General features: G+C 38.9%; 1 protein-coding gene across 50 annotated transcripts in view; it reads left to right on the top strand.

Moving 5' to 3' along the window:
* USP54 (ubiquitin specific peptidase 54) overlaps nucleotides 1-24,922 on the top strand; it is a 113,402-nt gene that overhangs the window by 59,683 nt on the left and 28,797 nt on the right. For 33 of the 50 annotated variants that reach the window (XR_011524275.1, XR_011524272.1, XR_011524274.1 and 30 more), the window contains 12 exons: nucleotides 10,579-10,713; nucleotides 12,277-12,390; nucleotides 12,489-12,571; nucleotides 13,003-13,108; nucleotides 13,221-13,367; nucleotides 14,786-14,935; nucleotides 16,747-16,915; nucleotides 18,245-18,415; nucleotides 21,174-21,305; nucleotides 21,480-21,860; nucleotides 22,080-22,311; nucleotides 23,241-23,374. Coding sequence is in view for 37 of the 50 variants with exons in the window: in XM_070565941.1 (XP_070422042.1) it covers nucleotides 10,579-10,713; nucleotides 12,277-12,390; nucleotides 12,489-12,571; nucleotides 13,003-13,108; nucleotides 13,221-13,367; nucleotides 14,786-14,935; nucleotides 16,747-16,915; nucleotides 18,245-18,415; nucleotides 21,174-21,305; nucleotides 21,480-21,860; nucleotides 22,080-22,311; nucleotides 23,241-23,374 (1,954 nt within the window). In the remaining 13 variants the exon portion in view is untranslated. The remainder of the gene's footprint in view (nucleotides 1-10,578; nucleotides 10,714-12,276; nucleotides 12,391-12,488; nucleotides 12,572-13,002; nucleotides 13,109-13,220; nucleotides 13,368-14,785; nucleotides 14,936-16,746; nucleotides 16,916-18,244; nucleotides 18,416-21,173; nucleotides 21,306-21,479; nucleotides 21,861-22,079; nucleotides 22,312-23,240; nucleotides 23,375-24,922) is intronic. The other 17 variants (XM_070565894.1, XM_070565829.1, XM_070565856.1 and 14 more) reach the window with 2 other exon arrangements.

The following is a 24,922-nucleotide window of genomic DNA, read 5'->3' as shown; positions in this document are numbered from 1 at the left end:
CAACCCATTCCAACTATAGCAGCATGGATTCAAAAAACTATGGTTTATTCCCAGAGTAAAATACTATATAGTAGTGAAAATGAATAGGCTGCAGCTACATATATCAGCTTGGATTAATGACAAAAATATTACATTGAATGAAAAAAGCAAGTCACAGAAGATTACATAAACTGTGATTTCATTTATATACAAATCAGAAACAGGCAAAACTAAACAACATTTTTCAGGGATACATACATGTGATAAAACTGTAGAGGAAAAGGGAATGATTTTCACAAAATTCAGGATAGTGGTTGCCTCTGAAGGGTGAAGAGGGGAAGATATAATCAATTGAAGAGTCTCAAACTCATTATTAATTTTTCCATTTCTTGGGGCTGGCCCAGTGGCATAGTGGTTAAGTCTGCATCCTCTACTGCAGTGGCCCGCGGTTCGCCGATTTGGATCCCAGGCACAGACCTAGCACCGCTCGTCAAGCCATGCTGTGGCAGCACCCCACATAAAATAGAGGAAGATTGGCTTGGATGTTAGCTCAGTGACAATCTTCCTCAAGCAAAAAGGGGAAGATTGGCAACAGATGTTAGCTCAGGACCAATCTTCCTCATATACACACATATAAAAAAAATAAGTAAATAATTTTTTAAAAACCCTGTAATTAAAAAAAATAATTTTTCCATTTCTTAAATTGTGTCGTGGGCACATGGCATTTATTTATTATTCTTTGGGTGTATGTACACATCATGTTTGTTCTTTTTTTGAAGGATGACTTTTATTATAAATATGGAAAAATACTGCAATCATTCTGGAAACTACACTGAAGTGTAAAGAGTAAAACTGAAAAACTGCCTGAATTCCACCACAGAGATTGTCATTTCTCTTTATGCCTCTACTCTGGTCTATGATAGTTCTAGTAATAAGTGTTTTTGCTCACTGTTTTAGCAAAAAGAGTATTTTTTTTTGCAGACCTGTAAATTGCCTCTCTATCTCTAGTATCTTCCTATTTTATTTGTTCTAACCTAAGAATACCCTGGAATGCTATTTTGAAGTTACTCTCTTCTTATAACCTTTAAGTGGCTCCCAATTGTCTCTTAAATCATTAAAAAAATGCATGATTATAGACATTTAAAAAACTAATTTCACACTTTCTTTTCCCTTCCTTTCCTTCCCCAGGCACTCTCCATTTCAGCTGTGATAGCAGATGGTGCACTTGCTATGCTGGCCTCTTAGATATTGCAGATGTCATTCACTTTGCCTGGATTCTTTGGCACCCAAAACAATAACAACAATAAACAAAACAATAACACATCCCTTTTAAACCAAACCACATCCACCTTTCAAAACTCCACTTAAGAAATTTATCTTCTGATAAATTTGATTTTTTAAAATGAAGTTTTAAAAATACTTTCTCTATCTGGATCCATGATGGTTCAACTTAGAAGTGTTTATCATGGCTGGGTGAATTTTTAGGAAGGTGGCTCAACCTTTTTTCCTTCTTGGTGTTCCTCATAGTACCTGGACCACAGTATAAATACTTAACTTTTCTGAGTTCATATATCCTTTTAGTAGTTCCTGGATTTTAGTTTATGGAGTTTTGGATACTTGCCTTTTCCTTCTCTTTTTCTTTTTGTCTTTTATGCTCTCTCTCACTCTAGTCCTGTTTAATATTTTCATATTGTGACTTTTGGTTTCACACGTTTTTTTAGTAGGTGTACTAATCTAGGCCTTTCTGCTTTATTTAGTAAGGGAAGAGTGAGATATGAGTGTGTATTTGCGGGGGCGGTGTGAGTTTATGGTGGGAAAGATCTGCTGAAGGAAGAGTGAAAGCCTGGGATTCTGTCAGCAGAGCAGTCATCTGGTATCCTGTAGTTAAGTTACATGTTAAGTTTGTGGCATCCCAGTGTGGATGTAATTCTATATATTTGTTTTTCTGTGAGTGTAATTATATATATTTTTCTCTCTTTTTTTTTTGCTGCCTCCTATTTAAAAATTAGAGGAATGTTAAGTGAAGCTAATAGCTCATTTTTGCTCATACTTCGTGTCTGTTTGTATTCTTTAATGCTGAGTTTGATATGTAAAATTATTTCATAGGTTTTTTTTCAAAACAGGAAACTCCACAATTCCTGAATTTGAAGTACTCTATAAAACCTTGCCAATTCTATAAAGTCAGAATTCTTTATGTTGGAGCATAATTGTTTAGTTCTAGAACCCACTATTAAGGACAAAAGGAAACACAAACATCTTGCTAAATGAATCAGAAACTAGCCAACTTTCCCTTAAGCTGATGTTTGGATGAAGGGTTTGCCCTTCTAAGTCTAGCTGAAAGATATGTATCCCTGCTCTTCAGTTTTTTACTTTACCTTGCACCAACCCTTAAAATGCATTTGCTATTGGCCTTACACGAACACTTTTTGGTTCATGTCTTTGTTTAATATTTTTGCTTTTTTCTTCTGCTCTGTGAACAGCTATCAGTATTCCTGTGCCTCGTGATCTTCACCAGGTACCATAGTATATGTTTTATCCAGTCCTTATAATTGCTTTTTGGTGGTTTGTACACAATATTTATGATAATCCATTTCTTTTGGTCCTGCAAAACGTACTGGTTTTTTTTCTGTTACTTGATACAAAGTCCCTAAAGTAATTTCAGCCTCAAAATCTTGCATGCAAATTATTAATGATGGCTTTCATTAAAAAGAATTTGTGTCAGTGTATCTTTCTGCTTACTTTGAACCACAATGCCTTTCAACTCTGACTTAGCAAACAGAAGAGATTTGTGTGCTAATTTCCCCGTTCCTTCTAAAACCCGAAATTTATTCCTATGTGGTGTTACTCAAATATTTTCCAAACCTAAACTATTGTCGTGCTTATAGTCCAGAACTCTTATTTATTATTCATCTTGAATTTGCTCTTACACCCCGAGCCCCCAGAGTATAACTTTACTGTGGAGTTGGCTTATTTATCTCTGTCCAGGGGAGGAAATCCGTCCACTGTACTTAGTATGCCACAAAGATTTTGTTCTCCTTCCAGGGATTGTACTAGAGGCTTTGGAGTGCCAAGATGTAGGACAGAGTGTTTTTTGTTATAGGCAAAGAAGAATGCTGCATTGATTGATTAAATTCAACAAATCTTCTCAGTTAGTAATTTTTCTTTTAAGAATGCTAGTATAAGGCTTAAAAGCTGGGAGTGGTGGTGGTGGGGGTGGGTGGGAGGAAACAGGGTTTTGTAGGTAAGGTGTGCTGAAATGTAAGTCTGTATTGTTAGAGCAGTAAGACTGTTCTAAAGGAGCAAGAAAGTCTGTGTTCTGCTGGTAGCCCACTTGTTAATTAAGGGGAAATTTGAGAGTTCAAGGAACAGATACCTCAATATATATATATTTTTTTGGTTGAGGAAGATTGTCGCTGAGCTGACATCTGTGCCAATCTTCCTTTGTTTTGTAAGTGAGACACTGCCACAGCATGGCTTTATGAGCAATTTGGAGGTCTGTGCCTTGGATCCGAACCCGTGAACCCTGGGCTGCCAAAGCAGAATGTGTGAACTTAGCCAGTACAGCACCGGGTCAGCCCCTCACTATTTTTTGACTGTGTACCAGTTAGCTGTTCCTGTATTGGGTACTGTAGCTTAAGTTTAGGGAGTAAAACATATAGGAAATTACTCATCATTCATTATCAATCCTGTCCTTTTTTTTGTAGATTATAGGAATGGAAGGATCTTCATTGTCTTGTAGTCATGGCCAGTATCAGAGACGAGTAAATCAATTATCCTGGACTGACTATTTAAATCAAGAAATTAGATTTCTAGTTTATTTCCTGGAAATTTAAGCTAGTAATAAACAGCCCTCATGTAAGGAAGGTGTGTCCTTATGTCTAATGCACATATCATCTACTTGAGTTGAACTTCCTTGTTTTGCTTACCTATGGGACATGAACATATTTGTGTGGTCTTTTGGTTAACCTTTCTTACTCTTGAAGTCCTATTAGGCTGTACCTAAATATTCTCAACTAATTTAACTATTGACATAACTTGAATAGTATAAAATTGAGTCTTTTGTCCTTTTTAAAATTTTACATGATATTCAAATAGAAGGGTATGACGGCAAGGAAAAATATAGTAGATCATCATGATTCTTTCCTTTCCAGAGTTTATGGCAGAACCTGAAATTTATACAATCTCAAAATCTTTGTGCATGTCCAGAAGGGTCCCCCTTTTCATTTCCCCTGTGGGGTAAGTGGTTATAGTATTGATTCTCAAAATTTGATTTGAATACTGGTGGTAATATATAAGGTCCTACATTTTTTTTAACGATTGGCACCTGAACTAACATCTGTTGCCAACCTTACTTTTTCCTTTTTTCTTTTCTTCTTCTCCCCAAAGGCCCCAGGTACATAGTTGTATATTCTAGCTGTAGGTCCTTCTGGTTTTGCTATGTGGGATGCCACCTCAGCATGGCTTGATGAGCAGTGCCATGTCCATGCCCAGGATCCAAACTGGTGAAACCCTTGACCGCTGAAGTGAAATGCGTGAACTTAACCACTGGGCCACGGGGCCAGCCCCCTGCTACATTTTTTATCTTGGCAAAAAGTAGCAAATTGACTATTATATTTTGTAAAATTTAAACATTAGTTTATGGTTTCCCACTAAAAGTAGTATCATTCTCTGGTGAATTTGGCTTGTGTCTGCCTCTGTGTCTCTGTCCAGTGTCTTGAAGTCTTGATGTTTCTCTTTATCTGTGTCCCTGTTTGTGTGTATGTGGATGTCTGTCTGTTTTATAAAGGTAGCAGGAATGACTGTCTTAGATAGCTTATGATAGTCTTTAACTTCACCACTGCAAGTCCAAAGTATTGGATTATGAACTGAGTGCAAATAAAGCCCTAAACAGATGGGGAGATATGATATTGATAACTGAATTTAATTTTAAAAGACTGATATAGGATATGTGGATAATTTTCTAATCAGGAAGTCCAGAAGGTAGCTATTTTCAGACATAAGGTTATGTCTGAAACTAGGGAGAAACTAGCCAGCTATTCTCTGCCTTCCCCAATGTTGTAGCAAGAGTTTCTATTAAACTGACTGGATATTTGATGTTATTAAGGAATTATCGTTATCTTTTTTCTGGGTGTGGTAATGATATTATGGTTATGCTCTAAACAAAAAGAATTTTTTTAGAGCCATATCCTGAAATATTTACAGATGAATAACATCTGTCATTTGCTTCAAAATGATCTGGGAGTGGGGTAAGTGGGTGGGTGGTACATAGGAAATGAGATTGATCACAGACTGATAATTGTTGAAGATGGATTATAGGTACTTGGGAGTTTATGTGGTATTTTGTCTACTCCTGTACATTTGAAATTTTCTGCAATAAAATGTTAAAAATCCAATGTTGTTGTTTGGGCTGCCCAAATGGTAAACATTTAGATATTCTTTCCCGTCTTGAAAGAGAACATTCAGCATTCTTTTGAACACAGAAAACTAGTGTGAAAGTTCTCTTTTCCAATGGTCAGCGACCTTCAAGGACTAGCTCCTTTATCTTCCTTTGAGAGAGCTGTGTTTACAAACAGGCTCAATTGGCCACATTTAGGTTTACAGTTTATTTAGGTTTATGGTTTCCAGGAGGTGTGGAGAAAAAGAGCGATTATGAGAGTTAAAATGATGAGCGATTTGGGAAGCCCAGATCAAGAGGAGAAACCGCTAAGAATTGAATTAGTAGCAGTGCATAAAGTGTGTCAGGCCTTTGCAGAGGTGTTGCTGGAGACATCTTAGGGATGAGTTGGACTCATGACTGGGGCACTTTCCAAAGACTTAAGGCCCATAAAACATGAAGTTTAGTGACAGCCCTTCTCCTTGACCCCTATCTTCTCTACTTATGACTTCTTTTAGATGCACGATTAGGAAATCCTGAAAGATAAACAAACAGCTGTTCCCTGCCTAAAGACAAGAGCTATGTTTTAGAGGGAAAAAACTTAAGCAACAGCTGCATTTGTAAATGCCAAAGCACAAAGACTTTCTGTCTTTATGGCACTTCTATCTTATTTACATGGTGTTTTACTAATCCAAATAATTATGTGTTCATCGGGGTAGAATTATTTGCTACTTGATCCAAGAGAAATGGGTGGGGAAGCACCTGCTTTTAGTTATTAAAGTCGTGTTGCTTTTGCACTACATCCAAGAAAACAGCAAACAGACAAAAAGTCACTTGCCTTTTCCTGAAAATGAAAAGGAATACCTTTGGTTTCACCCTGTGAAGAAGAGCAGAGAGAACCCTCAAAGGTGGGTTTTCTCTGTTTATTGAAATGAAACCATCAGAGACCCCACAGGGAAAAGTGATTCCTAGGTTTCGGTTCTTCCTGCCCTTTCTCCCTCCCTGCCATAGAACTCAGCAATTGGAAGAATACCAGTTTTTGTTCCTTATTGGTGCTACCACCTGTTCTTATTGCTGAACTAAATGTTCTTGGCTTTCTTTGCTGTGAACAGGATCTCCCTCTGGGAAAGGTGGGAGGAGGGTGAAAAAGGGAACAGGAGGAGGCCCGTTCCAGCCCTGTGCTCATGTGAGAGGGATACACAGAGGTTAGTGTGCTGCCCTAACAGAGGGGCTTTGTGCTACAGCTTCTTCCAGAGCTGCGGCTCCACAGATGCATGCTGGGCTAGCTCAGCCTGCTTCATCCCTGATACACTTGCTTCTTCCTGACAATAGCAGAGCGAGACCAATAACAATAATTAAAATAAGAAAATAAAGAAGATGCAGGCAGAGGCCATTCTGAATGCATTCAGATAGTCAGTATGCCTGGAGAAAGCTGCCTGTAATTAAGAGGTGAGAAAAGAGTATATCATGGGGAGGTTGGTGCTACTGAACGCAAGTGCCAGATCTGTTGTTGCATATCCACTGTGGATGCAAGCAGAGCTCTGACTAGGTCTTTCCCTTTCTGCGCTAAACCTTTGTTATTTAGGTCAGGAGAAATCTTCCTCTCTTGAATAGGAGCAACAGAATAGAGAAGAGTTTTGTCCTTCCTACCCAGATCTGAGAGACTGGGAAGATAGCTCAAGGTAGAAACATTTCTGACTCAAGGCCCTTCTTCAGCGTAGGTCAGTGGCAGATAGGCTCCTTAGAAACCTAAAATGCTCCCAAATAGAATAATAACAATAGCTAACACTTAGATAGCACTTATCATGCTGCCAGGCATTAGTCTAAGATATATAGATAGACAGTTGGATAGAGATAGAGATAACTTGTTTAATTCTTAAATAACCCTAAGAGGTAAATACTATTCTTAATCCTCTTTTAAAAGAGGAAACTGAAGCCTAGAGAAGTAAAGTAACTTGACCAAAATTATGTAGATCATAGGTAACAGGGCTGGGATTTTGAACCCAGATAGTGTGGTTCCAGAGTCCACGCTAACTATTACTCTATGCCATCTCTCAGTGGAGCCCTGTCCTTTCTCAAATGGGGTCATCTGAATTGCAGAACACAGAAAGTGATTTGAGTGACTATTTTCTTAATTCTGTCTCAAGGATGGTAACAACTAGTGCTATGCATAGAACAGAAGTTAATTCATTAGGAATGTTGATGCCTTAGAGTATTAAGGCTTAATTTTTGAGGAAAACCAGTTGAGAAAGACTAAAGGGGCTGTAGTTTGCAAATATCATATTTGTACAGTATAATCCTGGAACTAATTTCCTGTTGGTTTGTTTTGGGGAACCAGTTTTGGACTCTGGACAAAGGACCAAACCTCCTCCATCCATTGCTCTAGAGATGTAGAGCCTTTGTCAGCAGTAATGTCTTACCATTAACAATTGAGAAGAGCAGCAGTTTGGGATATGATAGTGAGGTGACTTTCTTTCAGCAAATCATCAAGTGGTTAGACTACCATTATTTGCAGAAGCAGTCACTGCTGCTTTTCCCACCTTCATTGTCTTTTGTTTCTCCACATTCCAAGTTTCAGAATCCCATAGGTCACTTGGCAGGTATCCATTTGCCCTCTGGGAGTGTTTAACTATGGACCTAGGCCTTTCCTTTTCTTTTCTTTTCTTTTCTTTTTTTTTTTTTTGCTTAAGGAAGATTAGCCCTGAGCTAACATCTGAGCCAGTTTACTTCCACTTTATATGTGTGTGGCTGCCATAGCATGGCTGACGAGTGGTGTAGGTACCCACCTGGAAACTGAACTCACAAACCTGGGCCACCAAACCAGAACATGCCAAACTTAACCACTGTGCCACAGGGCCAGTCCCCTAGGCCTTTCCTTTTGATCTAGTTGAAGAGGTCATTGATAGACATTCTTCCACTTTCAGCAACAAATTATGGAAGGTCGTGCCCTGCCTTTATCTGATCTTATAATAGGCTTGTGAAGAATTTCTAGGTTAGCTCAAAATAACATCGAGTAATTATAATAGATTCCCCCCCATCTCCTAGCTTATTAAATAATACTAAATATGTATTGCTGGTACTGCCTCCTCCACATCATATAGAATCATTTTTAGGGAAATAATAGCAAGTTACGTGGTAAGTTTTTCTTGAGCTGCTGTGGGGATAGATGTTTAATATGTATGAAGAAAAACGATGCTAATGAGAGTAGAATGAGGAAAGCAGTTCTGACTTTAAATTAGTAGAATGAGATTTAGTACAATTTTGCTCTAACCAGTTATATTACCTTAAGAAAAATTTTCATCGTTTCTAGGTAATTCTTTATCTGCTTAAAAAAGGATAGGGGACTTAATAATATCTTCCCTTAGTAAGATCTGCCCATATCACACGATTCATTCCTTTAAAACTAGTTATTGGCTGCCCTCTATATGCCAGCACCATTCTAGGTGTTGGGAGTAAAGCAGAGAAGTAAAAGACAAAAAGTTCTGTCCTCATACTTATATTCTAGAGAGTGTAGTCAGACAATGAATAAGTAAAATATCTGGTATGATAGATGGTGGTAAGTGACACAGGGAAAAATAAAACAGATAAGCCTGGGAGGTTTGGAGAAGAGGTGGTGGAACTTGCAATTTTAAATAAAATAATCAGGAAATACTATATTGAGAAGGTAATATTTGGATAAAAACGTGAAGAGAATGAGTTACTGAGCTGTTGGTAGGTCAAGTAAGATGACCATTCTTGATCTATGACTAGGTTGATGGGGCCTCCTATTCTTAGATCACATAGGTAAGTTTAAAAAGTTAGGAAGTTAAAAAGTTCATTTCTGGTCTTATTTGTAAGTCTGAAAAATAACCCTGGGATTTTTACATATGAAGAAATTACTAACAAGAATTTCAAGCGAGTGACATTCTTTGGCATGTTGACAATGGCATGTAACTCATTGTTGAGTGAGTTGTTTATCTGATTGGTTTAGTGAGGATCTGGGCCACATGAGGTCAAGGAGTACATCCTGACCTCTGTGGGGAAGGTCCGATACCACTTGAGAAGGACTCATCGAGTCAGGTTTGTTTCCATTCTCTGGACATCACATTCAGCATTGCTTTAGATGTAAGTAAAGATGGAGAAGATAGGTATGCTTAATTACTCCAAAATAAAAAACTGCTGCGCGTAAAAGACACCAGAAGACTGGAAAAAGATACTTGCCACAGGACAAGACCGGTAAAAACTAAATGTAGTTATAAAGACTAAAATTAACCAGCCTGCCTTATCCCCATGGTAAGGATTTCGGGAAATTTATTTATTTTCATGCACTGGTGGAAGTATAAGTTGGCATAGCCTCTTTACAATAGCAAAAAATTGGAGACTGCCAAAATGTCTGTCAATAAAGAAATGGATAAATAGATGTGGTATAATCACCTGATAAAATACTATACAGTAGGGAAAAGGAATGAACCAGGTCTCTCTCTCTATATATATGTATATCATTATGGGTAGATCTCAAAAACAATGCTGAATTTAAAAAAAATTAAAAGTCAGTGTGATACTTTTTACATAAACAAAACACACACACAAAAGTGTATTATGTATTATTTAGGGATATATACATACATACATATGTAAAAGTATTAAAAACAGAAGATTATGCAACAAACTCATAAGAGTGAGTGGCTGGTGAAGAGTGGGCAGTCTTAAGCAAGACTTTAGCTTTATGTGTGCATTAGAAGTAAGCATGATAGAAGGTTTATTTCTGGGTGTTAGACATGTAGGTGTTTGTTATATTATTCTTTGTACTTTGGGGCAATTTTAAACTAGCTGAACAGTTTAAAAGAAGGGGCCAAGTTTCATAGGATGAGCCCCCAGAGAATAATTTTCATCCATTTACATATAATTTATACTTGTTGACTATAGACCACCTACCTCTATCTGTATCAGAAGAAATGAGGTAACTGCATTACATTAACACGTGAGGTTAATTGTCTCTCCTAATGTGTTCTTGATGGTGTCACATTCGGGTGGAAGAGCAAGGATTCTTATTAGCACAGAACATGCCCTTTACTCTGACTCTTGATTTTTTCCTTTTTTATTACTAATTGCAAGCATATCAACTCACGGGAAGTACATTTGGTTCCATAGCTATAAGCATGGAGATGCTAGCATGACAGATGGGGATGTGTGGAAGCTTCATAACAGCACTGTGCTCATTCCCTTGTCTAACCTCTTCCCTACAGGGAATCTTTAACCAGTTTCAGTGTAGTAGTGAAAAAGTGCTTCCATCTGACACTGTTCGCAGTGCTCTGGCAAAGACATTCCAGGATGAACAGCGTTTCCAGCTGGGAATTATGGATGATGCTGCGGAGTGCTTTGTAAGTGCTGGCCTCTGGCACTCTTTGATGTGGAGTGGAACTGCTGATAGTCTCCATCAGGGACTGGCTACTTTCCTGTGGTATTTACTGTGCCCCTTGTCTCTACAGTTACAATTAGGAATTTCCCTGGTTTCTCAGAGCTCTAGGGTGTCTCTTCTAATGCAGTATGAATTGCCTAGTGGGTTTATTCTTTTTTCTTCAAGCTTAGGGTAATTTTGTGCTTGCCATTGCATAAAACAGTGGCTCTCACCTTCAGAGGAGACAGGACTCATTGAAATATAAATTGCTGGGCCCCATCCCCTTGGGTTTCTGATTAAATAGGTCTAGAGTGAAGTCCAAGAATATCTAGCTCTAACAAGTTCCCAGGTGATGCTAATACTGATGCTGCAGGTCTGGGGACTGCACTTTGAGAACTCTTGCATTACTAAGGATAATTAAACAGAGAATAGCTGAATCCCTAGCACAAGTGTGATGTACTATTTAGGTGGCTACATTGTTCCCTGGGACTTTTAGTAGAAGACCCTAACTCTTCTGAACTTGGTTCTATCCATCAATCTTCAAAAGACTCTCTGTGCATCATTAAAAACATCTGAGAGTCATATACGTCCCATTACAGGGTAAAGTGTACACCAAAATCAGAGGTACTCCTGAGAAACTGGATCATTGATATATTGCTGGTGGGAATGCAAAATGGTATAGCCACTCTGGAAAACAGTTTGGCAATTTCTTAAAAAACTATACTTGCAAACTACCATACAATTAAGCAGTTGCATTCCTGGACATGTATCCCAGAGAAATGAAAACTTATGTTCGTACAAAAACTTATACATGAATGCTCGTAGAAGCTTTATTTGTAGTAGCCAAAAATTGGAAACAACCCAAATGCCTTTGATGGGTAGATGATGAAACAAACTGTGGTACCTAGATACCATGAATACTGTGCAGCAACAAAAAGGAATGAACTGTTGATTTACACAATAACTTGAATGGATCCAAAGGGATATACTGAGTGAAAAATGTAATATCAAAAGATTATATACTATATACTATCCCATTTATATAACATTCTTGAAATAAAATTATGGAAATCAGAGAACAGATTAGTGGTTGCTAGGGGTTAGGGTTGGGTTTGGGTGGGTAAGGCTATAAAGGGCTAGCATGAGGGAGCCTTGTGGTGATGGAATAATTTTATATCTTGGTAGTGATTCCATGACTCTCTATATGGGTAAAATTGCATGGAGCTATACACACAAATGAGTGTGTGTAAAATTGGTGAAATCTGAAAACTCTGTATTGTATTGATGTCCATTTCCTGGTTTGGATATTCTACTATACTTATGCAAGATGTTATCATTGGGGGAAACTGAGTGAAAGGTACATGGACCTCCTGTATAATTTTTTTGAGACTTCCTATGAATTTATAATCATTTCAAATTAAAAAGTTAAAAAAAGTCAGGGTATTCCTACATTCTAAGAGAATTGCTGTTTCTCTGAGTAAACTGCCAACCAATTTGTACAATACATTTTTATTGTGATTTACTGCTTTTGTTCTTTGCCTATTAGGAAAATCTCCTGATGAGAATTCACTTCCACATTGCTGATGAAACCAAAGAGGATATATGTACTGCCCAACACTGCATCTCCCACCAGAAATTTGCAATGACTTTGTTTGAGCAGGTGAACCTTATCTCTATCTCCATCACTTCTTAGATTTGGGTACGAAAACAGTTAATGACTGTGGCTGCTTGGTTTTGCTTTTTTCTCCCTGGGCCTAGTGTGTATGTACTAGCTGTGGCGCCACTTCTGATCCACTGCCTTTCATCCAGATGGTGCATTACATCTCCACCACTTCCCTTTGGTGAGTCTTACAGGGTTCCCTGATGGTACTCTTAGGCGCTCCTTTAGTTTGGGTTTTAACTGAAGGCATCCAGATAGCTTATATCCTTATTGCTGAGTCTATGCTATATGGTAGGAACCCAGAACAGTAGTTTTAACATAACCTGTATTCTCCTTCTTTCTCCTTCCGTCCCTCACCTTTTCTTTGGCTCAGTTCTGGCCAGCAAAGTGGGAGGAGGAATGGAGATTCTATGAGCTTTGGACTTGGGGACAGGCAGAGGTACCCAGTGTGTTTGTGGGACACTGAGGCTTGTTAGAACAAGGGGCTTTGGTATAGTGGGCAGAGGAAGTCAAACATGTGAGTTAGGAGTGAGCATGAATGATTTATTTGATTTAGATATATAACTCTATACAATTCCCACCATCATCCCACTTCCATTCCCCATCTTGAAGCAATCAGGCTATTTGTATGCTGGAAAGACGAGAAAAACCCTCACCAAGCATGTTTGGTGAGCTGCTGCAGAATGCCAGCACCATGGGGGATCTGCGGAACTGTCCGGTGAGTCAAGTCAGGGGTGGGGATTGGAGTGGTGAGGGGAACCCTAGAATTAGTAGAATTGAGGCAGAGCCAGTGGGAAACATGTCAAACTACCCTTATATATGTATTTCAGAGCAACTGTGGAGAGAGGATTCGGATTCGCCGTGTGTTGATGAACGCTCCACAGATTATCACGATTGGACTGGTGTGGGACTCAGACCACTCAGACTTGGCAGAGGATGTCATCCACAGCCTGGGCACTTGCCTTAAACTGGGTGATGTGAGTGTTAGTTACCTTTATCTCTGACTTAGAGTTCTTGTGTCTTAGTATTGCTCAAGAGCAGTGAACACTGAACACAAAGGTATATCCTAGATGACAAACATTATAGAGCTTTGGACAAATTATACTAGTGTATATGTGTCCACATACAGATGCATGCATGTATATGCTCACATACCTTCTTTGGGTAGGTGGCAAAGACTTTAGAAGAAAAGGGATGACCTTGGCCTTGAAAAACATGATGGGCAGAGCTTAGCTACTGATAAAAATCAAACAGTTTATAGAGTTGTGTGCTCTACTCATTGCTGGTTTATATCAGTCTAGAGTAGGGAGGTGTATTCAACCATGGGAGGTAGTAAGGTCAAAGAAGTGAGCAATGTTGACTACAGCTGCTATGGGAGGTGAAGGAGGTAAAAGTTGGTGACCTTAGCCCTAGAATACGAAATTCACAGTGAAGAACCAGTGTCTGTTGAGAAAGTAATAAAATCACTTGGAAGAGAATTTAGTGGTTTAGAGATTTTCCATGTATCTGTTTAGGGAAATAGGGAAACAGACTTCAGATGTGATGGGGTCTTGACTTTATCAGGTCTGTGCCCTGGTGTAGGTACAGCCAGGGTTTTCCTTCAGTTCAAGAGAAGAACCAGAAACTCTGTGGTTTTCTTTCTACTGGTTATTCTCTGGGATAGTTTTGTGACTAAGAAGATCTCCTGTTGTTTTTTAATGTCATTAAGCCACTAATGAAAATAAATGAACTATCTGAAATCTTGTTTTAGGTCTCCTTCCCAAGTAATCTCTGACATGAGTAGGCTATGCACAATAGAATCTCTTTTTTATAGATTTCTGTAGCCTACATATTCTGTACTGTTCTAGTTTTATTTTTATGATTGTTTTCTCAATCAGATAAGTTCCTCAAGGCAAGAATCTTTTTCTTCAAATTCTTTTTGTATGTCTCTTAGCACCTAGGACAGTCCTGGACATCTAGGAATTGAAATGCTGGTAATCAGCATGGCAGCATTGCTCCTCCTAAGGGCTTTCTTACCCACTACTTAGGGTATCAGCAGGAAATTTATATTTGTGGTGCTAGGTGATAAATAACTTTTGAGACTTGAGAGTTGTTTTGTTTTATTTTTTCAACTTTCCTGCCTCCTCCTATGATAGGACCCAGCCAGAAAATATTATTGAAAGGTATGAAGAAATATCACCACCTTACCAGTTTACTGGCCCTATCTGTCTTGCTTTTCCCTACATTTTGCCTTTTTAGGTTCATTTCTGATGATTAATATGGACTAGCAAAAAAATTGTAGACTGAAGGGTGGAGAAGCAAGTCAGTACCTTAATTAAGAAATGATGGAGTCTGCTGAGAGAAGATGTGAGAGGGTTGAGTATGTGACTGTTCCTTTTCTCTTCTTTCCCAACAGCTGTTTTTCAGAGTGACAGATGACCGGGCCAAACAGTCTGAACTGTACTTAGTAGGAATGATCTGTTACTATGGCAAACATTATTCTACATTCTTTTTCCAAACAAAGATCCGCAAATGGATGTATTTTGATGATGCTCATGTCAAGGAGGTAGGAATATTCAAGCCCTTGTTGAAGTGTTCGGTGACTAAAACAAAAAACTGAGGATAATTATTTGTCTTCAGTGTTTCATTTTTATAATTTTGATGTCTGCCTGCTTATTTTTTGAATTTATGAGAGTATCAGTCTTGTCTTCCCCAATAGACAGCACGTTCCTTGAGGACAGCCTCAATATATCTTCTATTATTTTCTCTGAAGTGCATCACAGTTCTGTATTTATAGTTGACGAAGTATTTTTTTAATGTGTTAATTGGTTGATTTGAGTGAGAACAGTCTAATGCCTTGAAGTAGGTTATAAGGTTAGCACAAAGTTCAGAATTCCAAATCTTGGAATTATCAGTGGGTAATACTTTGTCTCAGGGTGGCTATAAAGTATTCTCTGATTGTTAGCTCCCTAAGGTGCTCTATTACAGCTTAACGTGTTTTGGGATAATATAGAGAAAATAGGGCTATGGTGATGTTTAAAGCTGGAAACTTGGTATTATCTAAGCCACAGAGTCTTTGCTGAAGTAATTTAAGTGATCTGCGTGAGTTAGGAAGCCTCTTGTGGTAAAGTTAGCAGCTAGGAGACTGCTGACTATAAGCTACACCAATCCATGGGCCTCAAAACCGTGTGTTCCACAAATAGGAAAGTCTCTGTCAAATTCCCTGACTCTCTTCATCTTCTTCTCTTTTTTTTGCTCTTATAATTTTGGGCAACTTATATAAATTCTTTGAGCTTCAGGTTTTTTATTGAAAAATAATACCTGCCTTATGAGATATTAAATAAGATTTGTATGTAAAAAGCATATGTTTTAGTTAAAATAGTGAAAACTCAGTTACAAATTTACTGAACATCTATTATGAAATGAGCGTTTTGCTAATTGTCTGACTCCGACTAAGAATGTGACCTGGTTCAAGCTTAAGAGAGGATGAGTTTGGGGATTTGATTGAATTGTTGTTCCCATGGCTATTCTGTCACTCTTTTCCACTGCCATGACAACACAGAATCCAACACAAACCTAAGGCCAGGAAGTTCAGCTGTCAATTCTAAGCATTTTGACATTTTATGTCCTGCCATGTGTAAACTCTGAAAAGGAACGTCATTGATTCTAAGGCAGTCTGTGAAAGAGTTTCTGTCTGCTCTTTAGCTTTATAAAAGTGATTTTAATATTTAGGAGAAAATTATAGAAATGCAAACTTCAAGCAAGGGCCTTAATTTGGTGTTTGTAAAAAGAAATTGATCACCAAGACAGCTGAAGCTCCCTCACATAACCTATTCACCTTTGAAAACTTTTATTTATGTTTTACAATTGAATTGATGTAATAAAAGTAATTTTATTCAGCATTCCTATCTCTTACAGGGTTTTAATAAAAGTAATTTTTATTACTTTTTACAGGGTTTTAATTACAGGGTTTTAATGCTTTCTAAAAGGATTTAACAAAAAATTTATTAAGTTTAGTTCTAAGATCTCTTTCGTTGTCTCTTTACCCAGTTCTTTTTTTTTCTTCTCCCAAAGCTCCCCAGTACATAGTTGTATATTCTAGTTGTGAGTGCCTCTGGTTGTGCTATGTGGGACGTTGCCTCAGCATGGCCTGAGGAGTGGTGCCATGTCTGCAACCGGGATCTGAAGCGGCGAAACTCCGGGCCGCCGAGGTGGAGCGTAGAACTTAACCACCTGACCATGGGGCTGACCCCTCTTTACCCCATTCTTGTCTTTTCATCTCTTTTATTTTCTTTAGAAAAACAGAACATGGAGGTATGTTTTGAATTGTGGATATGAAGTATAATTGTCATGTTGTTCTGTTTTTTTCTGATTCAGATTGGACCCAAATGGAAGGATGTGGTGACCAAATGCATCAAGGGTCATTATCAGCCTTTGCTACTGCTTTATGCAGACCCTCAGGGTACCCCAGTGTCTACCCAGGACCTGCCTCCCCAGGTTGAGTTCCAGTCGTACAGCAGGATGTGCTACGATAGTGAAGATTCAGGTGAGCAGCCCAGCTCTTTGCCTTCCCCTTCTCCCCTCCAATGTGATCACTGGACATTTGGGACTCATACTTAATCATGAGCCTAGTATATAACCTAGCTTGGAGAAAGAGGCTCCATTAAAGATAGGAAAGAAGTGCCAACTTATGCTGAAGCCCAAGTTGTGCCAGGCTTTGTTTCCTTCAGCCTTCAAGAATGTGTTGCCTAAATCACCTGGCCCCAGTTCAAAAGTGAGAAGGAAATTATGTTGATTTAGACTGAGATAGTAAGTTTGTGAGGGAAATCTCAGTATTTAACTTCTAATACTGGTAGAGATGACTGATTCTTAACAGTGACTTAAGTGAGTTGTTAAGACCAAGAAAAATGATATATGTTAGTACAAAGCTAGCCATTTTGTTTGAGATAAGAGATTTTTTTTGGTTTTAAAATGCCAAGTGCAATAGCAATATGAATCAGTTGTTCACTTCTAATTCAATTGTTTGGAACTTGTTATGCTTTCCTGTAGAAACAATTTGCTAGCCCACAGAGGCTCATAATATATTAGAAATATAACCCTAAAGGTTTTGGCTTGATTCCTGAAAAGGAGGAAAAAGAATTGTTCTTTTCCTCTGCTAGAACTGGCCCTGAGTATAATTTTGAAAGACAAGACACTTGTCTTTAGAATCTTTGTCGCTCCCTTTTGTGCCTCCCTCCTGCTTGGTACCTGGTGTTCTTCCCATCCTTGTACCTCACCCAGACCTGCCCTACTTCTCCTTCAGTCAAACACTCATTTCCATTCTTGTGCATATTTCAGCTAGGTGTTCAGAAGAGAGTAGTCTGATTGAACTAATTCACACTAAAGTATAAATAACAGCTCCATAATTTCTCAGAGAGATTAAAAATGCTTATAATGTCAATTAAAATCTTTAAAGTGACATTTCTGGCAGTATAGGAGAAAAATTATGGGACAGGGGAACAACTGGTTATGTATGCCAGGTCGGCCTGGGACTCTCCATCTAAGTAGATCTTACTTTTCACAACTTTTTCCTTTCTTCCGCTTCCCTCCCCGCCCCCCCCCCATAGGTTTTCTAAAAACCCCACAGTTTTTCACAGTGGCAGGCAAAGTGAGGGCTTCAGTAAGGTAGGGGCAGGAATGGGAAGAATTGTTTGTGTGTCTGGGTTATCTGGAAGCTGGGTGTTGGGAAGAATGGCTCTAGTATATCCTTCTCACCCTTCCATCTAGGAAGTTCTTGCCTTATGGACCTTTGTTACCATCCAACTCTTTTCCCCCTCTCTATCACTGTCCTTCTCTCTTACCTCACTTTTGCATATATGTCTCCTCCTTCCCTCAGGGAGGGAGCCCTCCATCTCAAGTGATACTCGAACAGATTCCTCAACGGAGAGCTATCCCTACAAAAACTCCCACCATGAGTCTGTGGTCAGTCACTTCTCTTCTGATTCTCAGGGGACAGTCATCTATAATGTGGAGAATGATTCCACGTCTCAGAGCAGTCGGGACACAGGTAGGGACTTATACAGTGGACCCAGCTAGCCTGATTCAGTTCCTACATAGAGGGTCTCTCAAGAAAAAGAAACTGGGGCAAGTCAGAAATATTTGTCATGCAAAGGGGGAAAGGCACAGAACTTGGGTAATTGAATGGGATGAAAAGAAGCAATGCAATTCTGAATAAATGATAATGTTCCATTCCACATATTCCTGTCAACAGCAGCATATCAGTAAGAACCATTGTGATGTGATTATTGATGTGATTGTTTATTCTGAAATCTACTTTTCTCCTGCTATGCTCATGATCCCTGTCCTTCTCATAGTGCTGCATTAAACCCTTGCGGTCTTGCACCTCATCATATTCTCATGCCAGGCTTTGTACCAAGTGAAGGACTTTGGGAGAAGGAGTATATTTATGGGCAGGGGATACTTGCTGATCGCCTTACAAAAAGCAAAAGAAGGAAAGCTAGCCTGTTTGCTATTGTGGTTCCAAGCAGAGAATGTTCTTGAATTGTTCTGTTAATCTATAGAAGACTGCACCTGTATCATGGAAGAAATCAATATAGGGCATAGGAGGAAGAACAGCAGGTGACTGACTGCTGAGATGAAAAGTTCGTCACTTAAGGCATAGAACAGTGCCCATACTCTTAGAGACTTAGGAATTAGTGAGCACATGGCTTCAGATTGGTGGTTTATACTCTGTGTGTGGCCTTTTTTTTAAAATAGAGAGTTTCAAACATATTCACAATTATACAGAGTAGTATACTGCCCCTCCAGGTACCCATCACCTAATTTCATAATTATAATTCATGGCCAAACTACTTTTATCTGTACTTTAACCCACTTCCCCACTCCTAGATTGTTTTGAAACAAATCTCAGATGTTATATCACTTTTTCCATAAATATTTTAGTGTGTATCTCAAAAACATAAGAAATCATTTTTTTTTTTAAGGATTGACACCTGGGCTAACAGCTGTTGCCAATCTTTTTTTTTTTTTTTCTGCTTTATCTCCCCAAACCCCCCCATACACAGTTGTATATCTCTTACTTGCAGGTCCTTCTAGTTGTGGGATGTGGGACGCCGCCTCAACGTGGCCTGATGAGTGGTGCCATGTCCGCGCCCAGGATCCGAACCCTGGGCCGCCGCAGCGAGCGCATGAACTTAACCACTCGGCCACAGAGCCGGCCCCATAGAAATCATTTTTTAATATACCATTATCATATTTAAAAATATTAACAATACTTCCTTAAAACCACTAAATAACCAGTGAGTATTCAAATACACAATTATCTTACAAGTGTCATAAGTTTTTAATGGTTTGACTCAGAATCCAAATGAGGTCTACACATTGCAATGAGTTGATAAGTCTTTTATGTTTCTTTTAATCTGTAGGTTTTCCCTCTGTATTTTTCCTTGCAATTTATTGCTGAAGAACTAGGTAGTTTGTCTTGTAGATTCCCCTGATTCTAAATTTTGGTAATTGTATTCCTACGGCACACTTCAGCTTTTTTTTTTCTGTGCTCTGTATTTCTTGTAAATTGGTAGTTGGATTGAGAGATTTGGTCAGATTCATGTTGGATTTCTTTTGGTGACTATTGCATAGATGACTACTGCAAAGTGTGATTTTTTTTTGACCATATTTCTCAAACTGCAAACCAGGGAGAAGCCAAGTCACAGGATAAATAAGGGATATTTTCTGGGAGAGTCAGGTTTATGTTAAGGGTTTGTGAACAGCTGAGAGTAGGGTAGCATACCCCCATTGCTTTAACATTTGTAGATTTAGTTGCTTCAAGTGATTTCCTCCTGTCTTTCTTATGGGCTCAGAGGTAGCAAAGGATCAGATAAAAGTAATAAAAGATTGCATGGGTAATTGATTGAAAATATGTAGCCATATCACTACACTGCTGATACCTGAATATGTACAAGGATTTTCACATACTAACATATGAAAACAAAATTCTCTTAGCTCTCAGTGCATTTGAGAATCTAGATTTTCTCTAAGCCTGCCTTCTAATTTAATTTGCCTCTGACTTCTGCAGCTTAGATGATTGTATCCTTTGAAATCTGACCTTTGCTTTTATCAAAACATACTCATATATTTACATACTGTGGGCATAAAGCAGGGCAAGTTACATGAAAGAGCCCAGATCTCCTGGATTTCCCAGTGATTAGTATTGAGGAACAGTGAAGTGTAATCTCTGGGTGGAGCCGAATTTGGGAAAGCATGGGTTGGGGCCAGGAATGAGAATTATTCAAATTTCAAATGTCTTTTTAAGTGATTCATATTTAAGGTAGGTTTAGAACTGTGGGCAAAGGCTAGGGCACTTGGGATAATACCAGATGTAATAAAAATTAGGCTTTATTGGTATGTATTGCTAAAGAAGTGAAAGGAAAGCTCTGTCTTCTATTTATGAGAGTGAAAATGTATTGGTACATGACATTTTTATACAATCTTTAAAACTTTTGCCTTTTAAGATTACCAAGTGATGTTCCTTCTGGGTCACTGGGAAAGATTATGAGCAGATTGAGACTGCTAATTGCTCAGGAAACACTTTAAATTGGAAAGTTCCCAATAAATACTTGAGTTTCTCTGCATTTATCTATTGAGAGATTGCTGCTACACTTAAAGCAGATAGCCTTGGCCCCTACAGCTTCTGATACATGAATACACTAAATTTGTGGTACCTCCGTGAATCCCAAAGGGAGGCAAGGTTCCCAAGAGGTGGAGATTAGTCTCAGATACCAGCTTACCCCATTTCCTTGTTCTTCCAGGGCACCTGACTGATACTGAATGTAATCAGAAACTCACATCCAAGAAAGGGTCATTGATCGAGCGCAAGAGGAGCTCTGGCAGGGTTAGGAAGAAAGGCGATGAGCCACAGGCCTCAGGGTACCACAGTGAAGGCAAGCCACTCTGCATTGCTTCTCTTTCTTCATTCACTCTATCAAACTTTTGTCACACACCAGACTGGTTTCTCCTTTCTGCTCAAAGGGCTTTCCTTGTTTCTTCAACTTTAGGGTCTGGGTATCCATAATTATTTTAAATATTTATATTTGTTTCATTCTTTGTGTTTTTAGGAGAAACATTGAAAGAGAAGCAAGCTCCTAGGAATGCCTCTAAACCATCCAGCAGCACGAACAGACTGAGGGATTTTAAAGAAACAGTCAGCAATATGATCCACAACAGACCATCCCTGGCTTCTCATACCAATCTAGGATCTCCCTATGGGGGGAGGGGAGGAGACCAGACTGACAAAAAACCCCCTAGGAACCTGCCTCTACACTCTCATGACTGGGAAGTAGAGAGTACCAGCAGTGAGTCAAAATCCAGTTCTTCTAGCAAGTATCGTTCAACATGGAGACCCAAACGAGAGTCTCTAAATATTGACAGTATCTTTAGTAAGGACAAAAGAAAGCACTGTGGCTATACCCAGCTTAGCCCCTTTTCTGAGGATTCAGGTGAGAAGATAATTAGGGAAGAATTGGGCTTTTAAATAAAGTTGATTTGTGTAATTTAAAAAGCTGGGTTTTCTGGTAGACCTGGCAAAGTGCCTTTTTACCCTTTTGGGGATATGAGTTCAGTGAATGAGTAGCTGGAGGGAGGAGTTAATTATGTCTTGATTTGAGGCAGATGCTAAATCTACCTCCTTTTCCATACTTGTCCTTTGATCGGGATAGCTAAAGAATTTACACAAGATGAACGAAGCAAGCCACCTGCTTACGACGTTAAACCTGGTGGACCAAGCCCCCAGCACAAGCCCTGGGGCCCAGCACGGCCAGGCTCTCACCTTTTAGAGCAGCACCCTCGCCTAATTCAGCGAATGGAATCAGGCTATGAGAGCAGTGAGAGGAACAGCAGCAGCCCTGTCAGCCTGGATGCAGCCCTTCCTGAGAGCTCCAGTGTCTGCAGGTATTGTTTGGCCTTTGAATAGCGGCATTGTCCCTTGCAGCAATGTGAGCCACCAGGAGGCTTTTCAACTCAGACAAGTGGAGAGATGGACTTTATTACCATTGTGTGGGCAAGCAAAGTATTGTGCTCTATCAAATTTCTGTGGCAACAGCACCCTCTGCTGGGAGAAAGAGCAAAGGCATTTGAGAAAGGAGATAACTTTTAATTAAATATTATATGTAAAATAATTGTTTAGTAAATTACTTTTAATGAAAGAATGAATTAGTGCAGCAAAACTTATATAGTCCTATGATCAGAGAGAAAACTCAATTGCTATTTATTCTTGCCTTTCATTTTATGATAGGTTCTTTTTTTTCAGGGTCACTGGGGATTCTGTGTTTAATGAAGCCAATGATATTCATAATTCCATAAGATGATGACAGTTTAATAAAGCTCATTGTACCCTGTCCATAGGGCCCATTTTGCTATAAATTTCATATCTTCATACATTGTTTTTACTGAGTTGCCACAGAGGCAAGTTTCCTAACTGTACAGCTGCTTTGGAAGGAGTGATTACACCTTCAAGGGTGGCAACCACATCCTCATACTTTCCCATTGTTCTTCCCTGGCCACAGGACCCTATTCAGTTTTATACATGAGAAGATGCTACAAAGGTGTAAGGAAGGAAGGCAATCCATATGAGAGCATTTGTTTATTAATTCATTAAGTAAACTTTGTGCCAGAAACTGTGCTAGATGCACAAAATGTGAATGAGGTGAGATAAGATGAGGGACTGAATGGATATTTCAATTTTTCAGAGGTAGTATAGTGGATACTTTAATTATATTAGTTTGATGTTTTGTTGTTTTTTTGAGGGAATTTAGTCCCAGGAATGTTGCTAGTTTATCACCCTTCTGTTTCTTTTACTGGACCCTGGTTCTCTTTTGAAGGGATCCAAGTGCTAAGAGATCAGCTGGATTGGCACCTTCCTGGCATCACATCCCAAAGTCTCACAGCAGTAGCATCCTGGAGGCGGACTCCACAGCATCCAGGAGTGGTTGGACAAAGAATCAGCCCATTGCAGGTAAGCAAAAGGACCCTGGATTTGGAGTATTGAATTTGACTGCCATTGCTATTTGGGAAACAGCCTTAGCTGAGCACATTTGAAATTAGAGGACAGTTGCACTTTGAATATTCCATCAGAATGTAAATGTACAGGCATGTGGGCTGCTCCATTTTTGGATTTATTTATTTTTTGTTCTCCATCACAGCTTGCCTGATTGTTTTTTTCTACCTTGGAGAGAGCCCTTGTGGGAGCAAGAAGGAACAGAAATATAGTGAACAGTGTCAGCAGCACCTGAATTCCATAGAAGAATAAGTCCTAGGGCTTTCCTTGATATAGAGGCAGCTTCTTGGGAATGGATTTCTTTCTTTCTTTTTTTTTTTTTATTATGGTCTAAATAGTTTTTTAACATTGTGAAATTTCAGTTGTACATTAAGATTTGTCAAACACCATATAAATGTGCCCCTGCACCCCTTGTGCCCACTCTCTCCCCTCCCCTTCCCCCTGGTAATCACTAAGTTGTTCTCTTTGTCCATAAGTTTGCTTATATTCCACATATGAGTGAAATCATACAGTGTTTGACTTTCTCTGTCTGGCTTATTTTGCTTAACATGATGCCCTCAAGGTCCATCCATGTGACTGTGAGTGGGACAATTATGTCTTTCTTTTATGGCTGAGTAGTATTCCATTGTATATATATACACCACATCTTCTTTATCTAATCATCAGTCGCTGGTTACTTGGGTTGCTTCCATGTCTTGGCTGTTGTGAGTAATGCTGCAATGAACATAGGGGTGCATAAGTCTCTTTGTATTGTTGATTTCAAGTTCTTTGGATAAATACCCAGTAGTGGGATAGCTGGGTCATATGGTAATTCTATTTTTAATTTTTTGAGAAATCTCCATACTGTTTTCCAAAGTGGCTGTACCAGTTTGCATTCCGACCAGAGTGCATGGGGGTTCCCTTTTCTCCACAACCTCTCCACCATTTATTATTTTTTGTCTTGGTGATTATAGCCATTCTAACAGGTGTAAGATGATATCTAATGTAGTTTTGATTGGCATCTCCATGATTATTAGTGATATTGAGCATCTTTTCACATGCCTGTTGGCCATCTGTATATCTTCTTTGGAAAAATGTCTGTTCATATCCTCTGCCCACTTTTTGATTGGGTTGTTTATTTTTTTGTAGTTCAGTTGTGTGAGTTCTTTATATATTATGGAGATTAACCCCTTATTGGATATATGACTTGCAAATATTTTCTCCCAGTTCGTGGGTTGTTTTTTCATTTTGATCTTGGTTTCCTTTGCCTTCCAGAGCTCTTTAGTCTGATGAAGTCCCACTTGTTTATTTTTTCTTTTGTTTCCCTTGTCTGAGTTGACATCGTATTTGTAAAGATCCTTTTAAGACTGATGTCAAAGAGTATACTGCCTATATTTTCTTCCAGAAGTTTTATGGTTTCAGGTCTTACCTTCAAATGTTTGATCCATTTTAAGTCTATTTGTGTGTATGGAGGAAGATAATGATTTACTTTCATTCTTTTGCGTGTGGCTATCTAGTTTTCCCAAC

The sequence above is a fragment of the Equus przewalskii genome, chromosome 1 (genome assembly GCF_037783145.1).
Source record: "Equus przewalskii isolate Varuska chromosome 1, EquPr2, whole genome shotgun sequence".
Taxonomy (NCBI): Eukaryota; Metazoa; Chordata; class Mammalia; order Perissodactyla; family Equidae; genus Equus; species Equus przewalskii.
The sequence above is the reverse complement of the archived record's forward strand: the minus strand, read 5'-3'. Positions and strand labels throughout refer to the sequence as shown.